The sequence below is a fragment of the Notamacropus eugenii genome, chromosome 2 (genome assembly GCF_028372415.1).
Source record: "Notamacropus eugenii isolate mMacEug1 chromosome 2, mMacEug1.pri_v2, whole genome shotgun sequence".
NCBI lineage: Eukaryota > Metazoa > Chordata > Mammalia > Diprotodontia > Macropodidae > Notamacropus > Notamacropus eugenii.
Genome location: NC_092873.1, coordinates 443,341,985 through 443,356,541, shown reverse-complemented (window position 1 = coordinate 443,356,541; position 14,557 = coordinate 443,341,985). Strand labels below are relative to the sequence as shown.

General features: G+C 39.0%; 1 protein-coding gene across 3 annotated transcripts in view; it reads right to left on the bottom strand.

Annotated features, from left to right (window-relative positions):
• Positions 1–12,480, bottom strand: part of DENND1B (DENN domain containing 1B) — a 334,070-nt gene extending 321,590 nt beyond the window's left edge. For 2 of the 3 annotated variants that reach the window (XM_072648309.1, XM_072648308.1), the window contains exons 1-2: positions 12,043–12,480; positions 9,069–9,133 (exon numbers count right to left, since the gene is read on the bottom strand). In XM_072648309.1, the coding sequence (XP_072504410.1) occupies positions 9,069–9,133; positions 12,043–12,059 (82 nt within the window). In that variant the 5' untranslated portion in view covers positions 12,060–12,480. The remainder of the gene's footprint in view (positions 1–9,068; positions 9,134–12,042) is intronic. The other variant, XM_072648307.1, reaches the window with a different exon arrangement.
• Between the last annotated feature and the right edge of the window lie 2,077 nt (positions 12,481–14,557).

Below are 14,557 nucleotides of genomic sequence, written 5' to 3'. Positions count from 1 at the left end.
AAGTAATTTGGAAGCATGAGGCCTTTCTTGATTCCCTCCTAAGTTGTTAAAATCCCCTCTCTCTCAAAATGACTATTACTTTAGAAATGCTTTGTATTTCTCTTGTCTATAACTTCCTCCCCAAAAGAATGTGAGCAGTCACTATTTTGTTTTTAACCTTTTCTTCCCTACCCCCTAAGCACAGTGCAAATACAGAGGGGGAATCCAAAAGTTTTAGTACACTTTTAAGCCATTTTGCACTAAGACTTTTGGGACACTCAGTATAGTAAGAATTTACATGTCCCCTGATTTTAATGGAATGAGACATTTGAGATAGGTCAAGCCTCCTAAAAGTATCAGAGTGGGAAGTTCTGAAAAATCAGAAAGTAGCATGAAACACAACACCTAAAGTTTGGGAAAAGAAAGCTGGAACCAGAGAGTAAAGGGAGTATACAGAAAGTGAAGCAGGAAGGTCACCAATGCAAACTACTTGGAAAATTGATTAAATAGTCCCTAAAAACTCTACCAGCACTACAAAAAAAAAAAAATCTTTTGTATTTTGGGCAGTCTGGTGGCAATAACTTTTATAAAGTCATTAAAAATCAACATCTAAAGCATGTTGTTAGGTCAATTCCTAGCATACCATGAATAAAGGAAACAGGAAACCTCTTTGAAACGTTAATTACACGTTAATTCAAAATTGTCTAATGAATGTAGATATCATCACCATGACAAAACTAACAATAGGGAAACAATGCTGCTTGAGTTTCGCTAGCTACCGTGATTCATTCTCACATCCAGAAAGTCTCCATGCATTTTAAAGGGGTTTTCCTTCCATTATACATTTTCATAGCACATCCAAGTAAGAAGAAATTGTCCGCAACAAAAATGACTATTTTCAAGAAGGAATTCCATTGGGAATATGAATCACTAATGAGATTCCTTTGGCATAATCCTAGTAATTTACAATAAGTTTTATTTTGTTTTCATCTCAACACTTCAGAATTATTTACACTATAGCAAAGAAAAGCTGGTTATTATATTTCAAAGGATTCTAAAAATTTTTTATGAAAACCAATGTTTCTGTGCCCTGATCAATTAGTTTTCAAGAAAGAAAGTCATGACTAGATAATTATATAGAGGAATTAACTACTAAACTGTAATTGCCATTTATATGTTAGTGTAATATTTTTCATTATAAATATTATTAAATGTATTCCTTGTCTTGTTAGGTACATAATAAGAAAAAATTTAAATCTCCAGATGTCTTTAAAAGTACCTCTGGAACATATAATTTTAAAAGTTAAGGAAAGAACAAAGTTCCAAGAGAGGGACTGAGTAAGCTTGCTTTATTTTATCAGCACAGCATCAGCTAAACAACAGCCATTTTGTTGTTACTCAGTCATTTCAATTTTATCTAACTAACTCTTCACAACCCCATTTGGGTTTTTTTTGGCAAAGATACCAGAGTGGCTTGACATTTCCTTCTCTGGTTCATTTTACAGATGAGGAAACTGAGGCAAAAAGGGTTAAGTGACTTTTCCTGAGTCACAAAGCTAGTTAAGAGTCTGAGAAAAAATTTGAACTCAAGTCTTTCTGACTCCAGCCTTCTCCCACTTGGCTGCCCTCCACAACAGTGAAACAGAGCTTCTTAAGGAAAACTGCAATTGTGTCAATGCCTCCCAAATTTAACAAATTGATATAATTACCATGCAATATCAGAAAGTCAACTTAGAATAAGAGAATAAAATTAAATATACCAAAAGAGAAGTACCCAAAAAGTTAGTCTAGTCTAAAAAGAATATGAAAACAGATAACTGACAGAAAAACAATCTTTGCAACAAGTATCTCTGATAAGGGTCTCATGTCTAAGATATATAAAGAAGTGATTCAAATTTGCAAGACTAAGTCATTCCCCTATTTGATAAAAAGGATATAAAAGGTAGTTTTCAAAGGAAAAAATCCAAGCTGTCAATAGCCATATAAAAAAAGTGCTCCAAATTAATAATAAGAGAAGTGGAAATTCAAGCAACTCTGTGTTTCTACCTCACACTCATTAGACTGGCAAAACTGACCAAAAAAAATGGAAAATGGAAAATGCTGAAGGAGTTGTGGGGAAAATAGGTACATTGGTTCTCTTTTGGGACAGCTGAGTTAGTCCAGCCATTAAGGAAAGAAATTTGGAGTAATGCCCCCAAAGTTACTAAATTATGTGTATATTCCTTGATCTCATGATAGTTACCAGGTTCAGATACCAGAGATAAAAGAAAATAGAAAAGGAAATACACCTATACGAAAATATTTATAGCTGTTCTTTCTTAGGTAAAGTGGAAACTTAATGGGTATCCATCAACTGAAGAAGGGCTGAACAAGCTATGGTGTTAAAAGAAATGAAGGCACTAGTTTCAGTGAAACCTGTGAAGACATGTATGAAGTGAAGCAAATTAAAATGAACAGAACAGGTAAACAATTCAGACAATAACATTAGACAATTCAGACATTACGAAGATAGATAACTTTGAAAGACTTAAGCACTCTTAAGAATAACAATTATCAGCTATAATTCCAGAGGCCCTATGATGAAACATGCTATCCATCTCCTGACAGAGAGGTGATGGATTCATGGTGCAAACTAAGAAATAGTTTGTTGGATAAGGGCAACATAGGAATTTGTTGTTTGACTATGCATAACTGTTTCAAGGGTTTTAGTTTTTCTTGGGAGAGGGGGGGATAATGGGGAAGAGAATGAGGAGAGAGAACAAAAAATAATGCAAAAATACAAATTCTGCAACATTAATACATTACTAGTGCTGTTTTATACTCATAAAAGCCAAGAGATAAGGAGTAAAGTTCAGAAGTTTTGACACATGAGCTACAATACTGTTAACAGGAAGTTTTATAAGGGGATTGCCTATTAGTCCTTAATGTAAAAATACATTTGCTCTTAACACTGAGGCCTCTTCATTCTGTTTCTTTTTCAAAAGACCAAAAATGACATGCTCAAAAGGTTATACTCTAAAGAAATAATTGAAAAAATTCCCTGAGGAAAAAAATAATATTAAACATTAGTTTCCCTTCCTCTTTAGGAAAAAAAAAAATGCTATCCAGGAAATAATTTCTAATTACATTAACACATTCAATTGCATCTGCAACAAAAGGGACAGAGGGAGAACGCAATTTAATTTACAGTGTTGTCATAAACAATTTAGCATTAAAACCTTATTTTTCAGAGTTTATAAATTTTATCCTTATTTGTCAACAAAACAATTATACCATTTCTAACCTACTTTACGACTCAACAAAGGTACTTATTACTTCCTAAGTTTTCATCCCACACTGTAAAACCATAGTCCCACAAACTTTATATAAATGTATAAAGAAGCTATACAAATCTTGTTCTGCTTGAATGGTATGGAGGTATGAGGGAGGTTCCTGAAGGTTTAGATACTAGGGACTGAGAGATACAGAACAATTCAGGGTGGGATCAATAGTGCACATAGGCAATTCCAGCATATAATCATAACTGGCTAAGAATGAAATCTGTTTATTGGAACATGAGAGGTAGTTTTGTACTCCTGTACCCCAATAACAAGTCACAGATAGTATGGCACAGTTAATCACTTAGAAATCAACTGTCTTGGGCAGTAGCAACAGAAACTATCAAAAGCAGAATGCTAGGGAGTCTTGGTCCCTACTATATGCAGGTGGGGTCAACTAAAAATTTATGTTATACAACCTCAACTGAGCCCTCACTGTCACTGAGCAATCCTTCTACACTTCCATTATCAACTTACTATCCTACTCTCTACAGCAGCTCTTCCAAACTTTTTCATCCTTCCTCCAACTTCCCATGACTCCACCTCCCCCCTCCCTCTCAGATGAGAATTTTCCCTCATATTTTACAGAAAAAATTTGAGGTCAATCACAGTGTACTCTTTTCTTCTCATTTCATATCATTCAGACACCTTCACTATCCCCTGCTTCACTCTTGTGTCTCACAAAGTGGTGGCTTGCATAAACAATCCCATTCTATCCTGTCTCCTCCCACAGAGTGTGCTCCCTCTTTCATCCCCATTCTACCACTTATCTTCATCTTTTCATTGTATATTGACTCCTTTTTCTACTGCCCACAAACATGCTCATATTTTCCCCAACCTCAAAAAACCCTCACTTGATCCTTCCATCCCCATTAATTGTCTCCTGCCCTTTCTAGCTAAATCCCTTTTGTCCTCTGATGCTGCCACCACCTTGGTGTAGGCCTTCATCACCTCATGCTTGAACTACTGTAATAGCCTGCTGATGGGTTTGCTTGTCTCCAGTCTCTTCCTACTCCAGCCTATTCTCCATTCAGCCATCAAAATTATTTTTCTAAAGTACAGATCCAATCATGTCACAATCCTACTCAATAAACTCCAGTGGTTCCCTATCACCTCCAGGATCAAATACAAATACAAAAATACAAATACAAAATTCTGTTTGGTGTTCAAAGGTGTTCATAACCTAATACCTCCCACCCCACCTTTCTGGGCTTCTTTCACTTTATTCTCTACCATGTCCATTAAATACAGTGACACTGGTCTCTTTTCTGTTCCATGAACAAGACATTCCATTTCTTAGCTCAGGCCACAATGTCTCAAATGATCTCCTCTCTGCCTGATGAATTTCCTGGCCTCCTTCACAATTCAAATAGTACCTTCTATAGCAAGTCTTTCCTACCCCTCTTATTCTAGTCCCTTTGCTTTTTTGATTATTTCCTATGTATCTCGTACCCAGTTTGTCTATACATAGTTGTTTGCTTGCTGTCTTCCCCCATCATATGTGAGCTCCTTGAGGACAAAGACTACCTTCGGCCTCTTTTTGTATCCCAGATGCTTAGCACAACATAGCAGGCACTTAATAAATATTTACTAACTAAAGTCCTAAATTATATCCAAAGGTAAAAAGTAAAGCTGCTGTCTAACATGTTAACCATCTATTGATCCTTTAGTATGCCTAATTCAGTTATTTTCAATAGACTCTGGGCTCTTTTGAGGGCATTAGCCTTTCTTTTGATCATACCATCCATCATCCACAAACAAGCCCCTTCTGTGTTCAAGAATTCCAAAATTGTTAGTTTTTCTTTGTATTCTCAGTGCTTAGCACAGTGCCTGACACACAGGAGGTGTTTAATAAATGCATAGTCACTGACTGACTGAAGGGAAAAAAAGACAGATGAAGGACTTCACCTAACGAAAACTAATAGCAGCTATACAAATCAATATGCCTTTCTATAGCTAAAGACATTTCAAGTAGTTACCTGTATATTATGCTCCTGAAAAAATAAGGAAGTGGCAACCTTAAATACAAAGAAATATATCCAAATTCATTCAGATAAGTGAAAGGATTCATATGAACTGTAACTATCTTAACTATCTTAGCATCTTTCAGTGCTTGGCGAACGTGCTAACTGCAAAACAAGACCTATCCTTATTTCTCCAGCTGCTATTACCACCCTGAGAAAATACTCTGCATTTATTTATTTAATATTTCATTTTATCTGTTTACATGTTATTCCATGACACCAAACAGAATGTCATTTTGGCAGGAAATATTTAATTTTTGTCTTTACTTCTCAATAACTGTAAAGGCAACCACACTGTTATACCCAGGATGGCTGCTAACACAGGTTCTTAGATCTGCTTTACTAGAAAAGATAGCTGTTTAAGGGGTCAACAATCTTTTTTTAATTACATTCACTAGTCAGGAGAAAAGTCAGCACCCTGAACTTCAGAGAAAATATAAGCAGAGAAATAAAGATCAATGGACAGGGCTCTACTGCCTGAATCAAAGCAATATTGCTATACACTTTACATGCATCCCTGAATCTATACATATATATATATACACACACATATACACATACATACATGTATACATATACATATATATGGGTGTATACACACACACACACATACACTCTGAGTTGGTATTTTGCTTTAGGGGTTTGCTTATGAGAAGGACCATTTGATTCCCTGGTTGAGACTCTGACTAGCCATTATGTTCAGACCCCCAACTGCTCAGATGTAAAGGCTCTGCTCGATCCAAGGAGATCTTTTCTTTGTTATCTGCTGGCCTTTGCATGTTGATCTGCGGCTTCTGTAAAATTCCCATTAAATTTCTTATGCTGACTCATGATTTATCAGAGCCATAATGGAGAAAGTTTAGAAACTCAGAAATGCTGAAAATATATGTACAATATTTTATAATATCAGCCTATTTTATCTTTTAATATGATCATTCAGACTTCTCTGGTGCGAAAGGAGGGACAAAAATTTTTTCATGGATTTTCCACATCGCAACAGTGCCACAATGGATAAGTAACAATCTCTCACCTTGTATTCTGGTTTACTACTACCACCTGAAGAATTTCACTAATACCAATTTAAATAGTAATAAATCAAATGTGTCCGACTGTAAACAAACTATGTAAGTACTATCAAAATAAATGCAGAAGAAACCAGATGTTTTTAGAGAAACAACTATTCAAACAGCTTTCTGTCTTTGAAAGACTACTGTTATGCAAATAAAATATGAAAATAATACTGTGAAACATAAAATTCTCAACTTGAAATGACAATAATTTGCTTGTTTAACCCTCTTAACTGATAATACTATTTGCAAAACAACCATTTTCTGAAATATATATCTTTGATTTTTCTTAAGTAAAAAATATCTTAAAGGAAAGAGATTGGGCTCCTAATTAAATTAAGGAGCTTTTTTTTAAAAAAAAAACTATGAAAATTGATCCATCAATATTAATGAAAACAGAGAGAATAAATCATTGAAATCAGCAGGTATGCCCAAATTTACCTATTAGCCATGAGTTTCACTTCCAACATTATCAAATGAAAACGACAATGGATGAATTGCTAATAAGACTCACTGAAAATATTAAAAGGGTAGTAAGAAAAGTAACAAAAAAATACTGAAAAATCAATAATCAGCTAAACTTTCTTCCCTTAACTATGGAATATGGAATAAATTATAAATAGTAAGGTGTTTAAAAATGCTATGAAATCTCAGTGGAAAAACAAACCACACAAAAATTACTGGCTGCATGTTCACTCATGCCCCAGACTCACTGGTGATGATGGGAGACTTGGAATAATCCTTGCTCCCCATTGCCACTTCCAGATTCTTCCTCTTTCCATCACCACTGGGCAACCACTCCTTCTTTGAAATTCATTCAATCCAAATTTATCATTAACTCAAAATTCTGGTAGCCATCCATTGATCCTGATGGCATTCTCCTTTCTTCCTTAATGAGTTAAATACCCAGTCCACAGTATTTCTTTCCACCACAGTTTGTTGACAGACTGACAAAAAAAGGACTGTGATATATAGGCTAAACATTATTTTACAACAAATAACTATAGCTTACATTTTAAAAGTTTTTTTGCATTGTACATTCCCCCAAAGTATGCTTTACAAACCTTAGTTATGAACACCACTTCACTCACCAGAACCAATTATCTAGTAAAATGTCCTAGAGACTTTGGACCAAAAGTAACAATATGGTAGTTGAGTATTTCAAACAGGTGGAGAGGGGGAGGTAGTAGGGAATGGTGTTTCCAGCTGAATCTGGAGGAAGAACTTAGGTGGTCATGAGAAGAGTGAAAATGAACAAATGTCATAAAGGCACTTTAAAGACTGGATAAAGCTACATAACACTTTGAAACATAACTTACTAATAGTAGCAAATCTTTCCACTTCAATGGCTTAAGAGATGTCATGGAGGAGGTAAGTGTGCTAAGATTTTAAGATATGAAGATGCCCAGTTCTCCTATGAGTCAACCAGTTCTTATTCTTTAATGCAGCAAATTAGGAGCATACTCCTAACCTACTCCTCTCAATCTCATTTGCTGCTGAATTTGGTATCTGAAGCTAAAACAAATGGTCCTAGACTTTTCACCAAAATGTCCACCTGAATGCTACAGAATTCTACAACTAACCAAAATGCTAATAAAAACTTATTTAAGAACTGATAACCCTACTTGACTAACAAATCTGACAATTTCATAAAAATCATGCCAGCTTAAAATGGAATAAGCAAGAGAAATTGCTTCTTTCCCTCTATTAAATCAAAGATGTGAGAATGATTGATAGGACTCATAAATAACAGCAGACACATAAAGAAGATTTACATAGCATTTTTCATGCATTATTTCATTGGAGCCTATCAACAACCCTGTGGGAGAAGAACTGTAGGTATTATACCCAATTGGCAGATTAATAAAATAAGGTTAAGGAAGGTTAATGACTAGTCAGTGATCATACAGTTAGTAAATGCCAGATATGTGATTTGAATCTAAGTCTCCTCAGAATCCAAATCTAGCACTCATCAAATCACACTATAATGCCTCCCTCCTCAATTACTTTCATGACTGGCAGTAGAAAACTGATTAATGATATTCCTCCATCCTTCATCTAACTCAAATACTGCTGAGGAATAGGAGCAAAATTAATTTAAAAGTCTAGTATGTTTCTTTCTTTAAAAAAAAAAAAAAACTAGAGCCATATAAGAAGCTCCCAGTGAGGAAGGTCCTCTAACAGGACCTTCTCAGCAACTTAAAGTTTTAGAGAATTGTCTGAGGCACTGAGAGGTCAAGTGACTTGCCCAGGGTCACACAGTCAATTTGTCAAAAGGGGTAAATTGGATCCAAATCTTCGTGATACTAAGATCTGCTTTCTACCCTATACCACTTGGAAAGAAGCATTAGAGTAAAATTGGTGGAATTTCCATTGGTATTGGCAAGATATCATGGAAGATCTGGAAAGACCTTCTGCAAAGATCATGGGAGATCTGACCAAAAAAATGCATTTACAGAAACACAAGAAAAGAAGATAAAAGTAAACCTACTGAAATTATCAAATAAAAGAAATCCAAGTCATACATATGTGATTTGCTTAATTCACAGTATTATGCTAAAGGCAATCTGAAACAGCTGCAGAGCGCATATTTGCCACTCACTGTCGGTATTATCATGTTTCAAACTCAGCATTAATATGTGTAGTAATAGAAAAAAAATCTCTTAAGAAAAGACAAGTACCTTCATTCTCAATAGCATGACATTTCACCTTCAATACCAAGTCGAACGTTCTTTCTGGATTTTCTCTATAAGGAAAAGAATTCAGTTAAATTTATGCAGAAAGACAATTTTTCAAACTTGTTAAATTTCTTACTAGTAAAATAACATTTTTCCTCTTTTCAGTTTACTCCATAAAATTACATATTTTAGTTACAAGCTTTCATTCTCACTGACTTCCTAAAAAATGCTTTACTATATCATATAAAAAGGAAATCTACAAAAGAGCCTCAGTAATCCTTCAAAGAGTTGACAATCTAAGGAAAGAAAAGAATTTTAAAGGCCAAATCTGATCTAAGGAAGCTGAATTTCACAAAGTCACAAAGCTTGATACCAAGAGTTAGACCATTATAAAAATGTTAATAGCGAATTCATAAATTTGATTACATGTTTAAGGTTCATATATTTATTATTAGATTATCTGATAAAAAGCTTTAGGGCTATGACAAAGTATTCTCTTTTTACATTAATCATCCTTTAGAAAAAAAATTGTTTTTGTTTTTCTGGCTGTCTACCTAAGTACTGGATTCATCTTAAAAAAGAAATTTGTAAAAACACACTGAGGTCTTCTTGAGAGACCCCATAGTGGTCATTAATCTCCTTTTTTGATTGAATAGAAAAAACTAAACCACTACTGTTCATAGATTCCAGGACTGTTAATATCTTAGTACTTTGTTTTAAAATTGTTCACACCTCCTTTCAGAAGTTAATCTTACACAGAAGTTAGCACAAAAAAAAAAGTTTGTGGATTACAAAACCTCCAATGTCAGAGAACACACAGAAAGTGACAAACCACATATTTTTAGGTTAAGCATTCTTTCCCTACTCATTCACTCCCAATTTATTTTCCCAATTCAGACAATTCTGAAGAATTCTACACTCCCACAGTATTAGTAATGGAGGGCCAAGGGGAGGGGGAAAGTTGATGAGTGTCAAGATCATTTCCTCCAACCTCTGAAAAGCTTTCTAGTGAAAAGCCAGTCATTATTTAAGCATAAATACAGGACCAAAGAAAACTTCTTACAAGTTATAGAGTTCGAAATTATTATACACCTGTTCACATTCAAAGCCTTTTAGTACAGAGCCAATCATTACTTAAGCATAAAAATGGACCACATAAAACTTACATATAATTCTAAATTATTTCACTGTTCACATTCACTGGGTGATACATAAAAATTGCTCAATATCTCCCAAATCTTAAAATTAAATTTCACTTAAATATATCAACATTTAAAGTGAGGAGGCAATTTCACCCAAAAGTAAATATGTTATTTTGAAAAGGCCGAAGAGAGAGGATGAAAGAAGTAACCCCAAAATTAGTTGACAAAATATTAGCTAGCACTTAGTATTATTGTAAGGCTTGCAAGGCACTTTGCACATTATGTCATTTAGTACTGAACAATTTTAGTAAAATTCAGAAGCCTTTTTGGGATCAAATAAGGTAACCTGTATAATTTCTGAAAACCTTAAAGTGCTAGGTAAATGCTTGTCATTCTGTCTTATTTACACAATGTCATAATTCCCAGAAATAAGCCTGCCATGCCCAGTTATTCTTATTGCCAAATTAAACAATATTGTATCCCTAGCCACAGCGGTGTGAAGACAGCACAACACAGCGCTCTGTAAACCTTAAAGCGCTATACTAAAGCTAGGTATTAGTTGGTCTTATTTACATAATGTTATCATTCACAGAAATAAACCTGTCGTGCTCAGTTATCTACGGACCAAATTAAACCATTATTATATCTCTGGCAATAAATATCACTGTGAAGATAACACATACAGCACTTTGCAAACTTGAAAACGCTGTACGGATTTTAGGTATTGATATTGTCTTAATTACGTTATACTTTCCAGAGACATACCTATCTTTCCCACTCAGTAATCCTTATGTGCCAAAGTAAACAATATTAGATCACAGGCCACAGTATTATGAAAAAAAGGTAGTACCCTGGTACTCTAACATCCTAATTTTGCTAGTTAGGTTTGGGAGTGCCTTAGGGACCCAGAACACCACCCACCCAAGTCATCGTCCTAGGCACCAACCCTCAGGGGTTCTATCTCGAGGACAGGAAAGCCTTCAGAACAATAAACTATGAAGTGACACCTTGGAGACCACACACCGCACACACATGGAGTCTGACACACTAGATAAAGAAAAAGAAACCCCAGCGGGGCGGGGGAAGTTGGGGAAGGATGACAAGAGGAGAGGAGCCCGAGCCTCCCCCATCCCCCCCACCACACGTTCACACTCTCACACACACACACACACACACACACACATTCTCTCTCTATTTCTGTCTCTGTCTCTGTCTCTCTCCCTGTCTCTCTGTCTCTGTCTCTGTCTCTCTCCCTGTCTCTGTCTCTGTCTGTGTCTGTCTCTGTCTGTCTCTCTCTCTCCCTGTCTCTGTCTCTGTCTGTGTCTGTCTCTGTCTGTCTCTCTCTCTCTCTGTCTCTCTGTCTGTCTCTGTCTCTGTCTCTCTGTCTCTGTCTGTCTCTGTCTGTCTCTCTCTCTCTCTCTCTCTCTGTCTCTGTCTCTCTCTCTCTCTCTCTCTCTCTCTCTCTCACCCCTCGGGAGATGAGGTTTCCCAGTCTGGATATATCATCCCGGAGGCACACCCCGCTCCCCTCCCCAGACCCCGGCACCCGCCGCGGGACAGTGTGACTGTCCTCGGGTTGCTCTGCCAGCTCGGCCGCTGCAGACACCGAATCCCGGGGAAAGAAGGCTTTGAGGCCTAGTTCCCTCCCCAGGGGGCGGGCGGAGGGACCGAAGCGGTGGCCCCGAGACTTCTCCCCGCGAGTCGCCCCCTCCCCCGGAGCCCACGGAGGCGGCTTCTCCGTCCTCCCCTCCCCCACTCCCGGGGCTAGGGCGGGGCGAGGAGGAAGCGGGACCCGCGGGTCTTAGGTGGAAGCTGGACCCCCGCCCCTCACTCACTTGGTCCTGCAGTCCATGATCACATGTCGAGCCCGAGCTCGGCCCGCTCCGCTGCTCGCCCAGACCCCCGGGGGTCGGCCCCTCCAGGAGGTGCAGCTCCGTCCGGCCCGGGGTTGGTGGTCTCGGCCGGAGGCGGCGGCGGCTGCGCGGACACCGGCTCACAGCGCGGGAGGCTGCGGAGCCATTGCCCGCGGCGGCGCGGCGTCTCCCGAAGCGGGTCCCCTGGCCCGGCCCGGCCCGGCCCGGCTCCGGTCAGTGCGCTTCTCTGTGACAGCGGCGCCGCCCCCGCCGGCTCCAGATGCTCCCCGAAGCTCCGGCCCCTCAGTTCCTGTGAGAGAGAGCGGCCGCCGCGGCGCCGACACCTTGGGCGAACCAGGAAGTGCTGGGGGGGGAGCGGCTGGGGGGAGCCACGGACTCCTCTCCGGGTGGCTACACCTGGTTCTCCGGCCCTCAGGCTGCAGCCCTGGGCGAGGCCCGGGAGAGGGGTGCGCGCCCCGGGGTGGGGGAGGGGAGGACGGCGCGGGCTGGGGGGAGGGGAGGAGAGCCCGCGCAGCCCGGAGAAGCTGGGCACGCGCCCCGTCGTGACTCAGCCCGAGGTCCCGCCAGGTGCCTGGCCCTGCACCCGCGCCTCTGTTCTCACGCACGCACCCGCGCCCCGTCACGGCCGCCCGAGAGGCCGAGACCCTGGGGCTCAGGCTGCCCCTGGTGGGACTGTCGCCCACTCCCAGGGAGATGCAGGGTCCCCGGCCGGGGAGGGCGACAGACGGGCCCTTGCAGCCCAGGCTTCGAGAGTGGACCGACCTTGTCCGCCCGCCGTGGCCGCGGCCTGGCCCTCAGGAGCTCTGCCGTCCGGAACCGCGCACCTGCCTCCTTCAGGGAATAGGTGCACCGGGTCACCTGGGACATTTAGCCCCAGTTTAATGGAATAACCTGGCCAGGTCCTCAGTCCTCACTTTTACCTACTATTAGTGCAAAAGAGTGAACAAAACTTGGGTTCATAACGGGAGTAATACAATAAATATGTGCCTTCAGTGATTTCAATTCAGTAAACATGTTTTAAGTGTCAGGCACTGTGCTAAAGCCATGGATACAAAAAAAGAGGCAAAAGATAGTCCCTGCCCTCAAGGAATTTGAGATGGATGGATGGATGGATAGAGATAGATAGAAAGAGAGATACATGATAGAGATACATGTGGGCACTCATGTAATGCATGTGGAGAGACAGTATCTCAAATAAATACATATTGTATCTCAGACACTTGTATCTTGATAAAATACAGCGTGACATAATAGATAAGAGTTTTCCTGGGAGACTGGAAGACCTAGGATGTGTGTATGTGTATACATATATATGTGTGTGGGTGTATGTGTATGTCTCTGCACATTCTTTGTCTCTGTCTCCTGGCATCCTTCAAGTATGAGCTAAAAACTGCCCTTTTGCAAGAAAGCTTTCCCGATTTCTCCCTAATACTATTGCCTTCCTTCTGAGATTATCTCCAATTTATCTCATATATAGTTTGTGCATTGTTCTTTTCATGTTGTCTCTTGCTTATCTCCAATTTATCTCATATATAGTTTGTGCATTGTTCTTTTCATGTTGTCTCTTGCATTATATGTTGAGTTCTTTGAAGGCAGGAACTGTGTTTTGCCTCTCTTTATCTGCCCAGTGTTTATTTAGCAGAGTGCCATGCACATAACAGATACCTGATAAAAGATTCTTGGCTTGAGTAGACTTTCATACGCTTGCCTTATAAAATATGGGCATTTCAGGACCAACACCTTTTATCTTCGGTTATACTACCAGAGGATTAACACTATTGACTGTTCATGGAGAGGAATTCAAAGGAGTGGGAGAACTTGGAATACCAACCTCTCACAGACTTTCCCTTGAAAAGATGGCAGTAGTCTTCTCACTAACCTGCATGGCTACATGACAGAGCAGAGAATCAGATAATAGGAGTCAGAAAGAAATCTTAAAGACCACCTAGTTCAATCCTCCTTATTTAACAAATGAGAACGCTTCAGGCTGTGATGTTTTCCTTTAAGTAAGTTTTTCTTCAGTGCTACTCCCCCAAAATGGCAGAAAGATAAATGTGGCATTACTTTAGTATGAGATATATTAATGTTACACTAGACATCCTCAGAATCTAATCACCAAAAATCAAAAGTTCATTTTTCCAACACTGGACCTACTTTCTAGCCATACTGCATGTTGTGTGACCATCAATCCAGGATGCTAAAAAAAAAAAAAAAATAGCATTCCCAAGAACTAAGCAGAAAAGACAGAAACAGAATAAAGACATGAATTATCGAACATATAATGTGTTTTTTGTTCTTGATTAGTGTATCTTTGGACAAGGCCTTTTACCTAAGTTTCTCAGTTGCCTTATTTATAAAAAGAGGAATTGTTAACGTGTTTCACACTAAGAGGTGAGGTTCAGATGAATATTAGTAAAGCTTTTGAGGTTCTTTAAAAATTATTCTATGAATTTCAAAGCCTTCTCATTAATTGCAT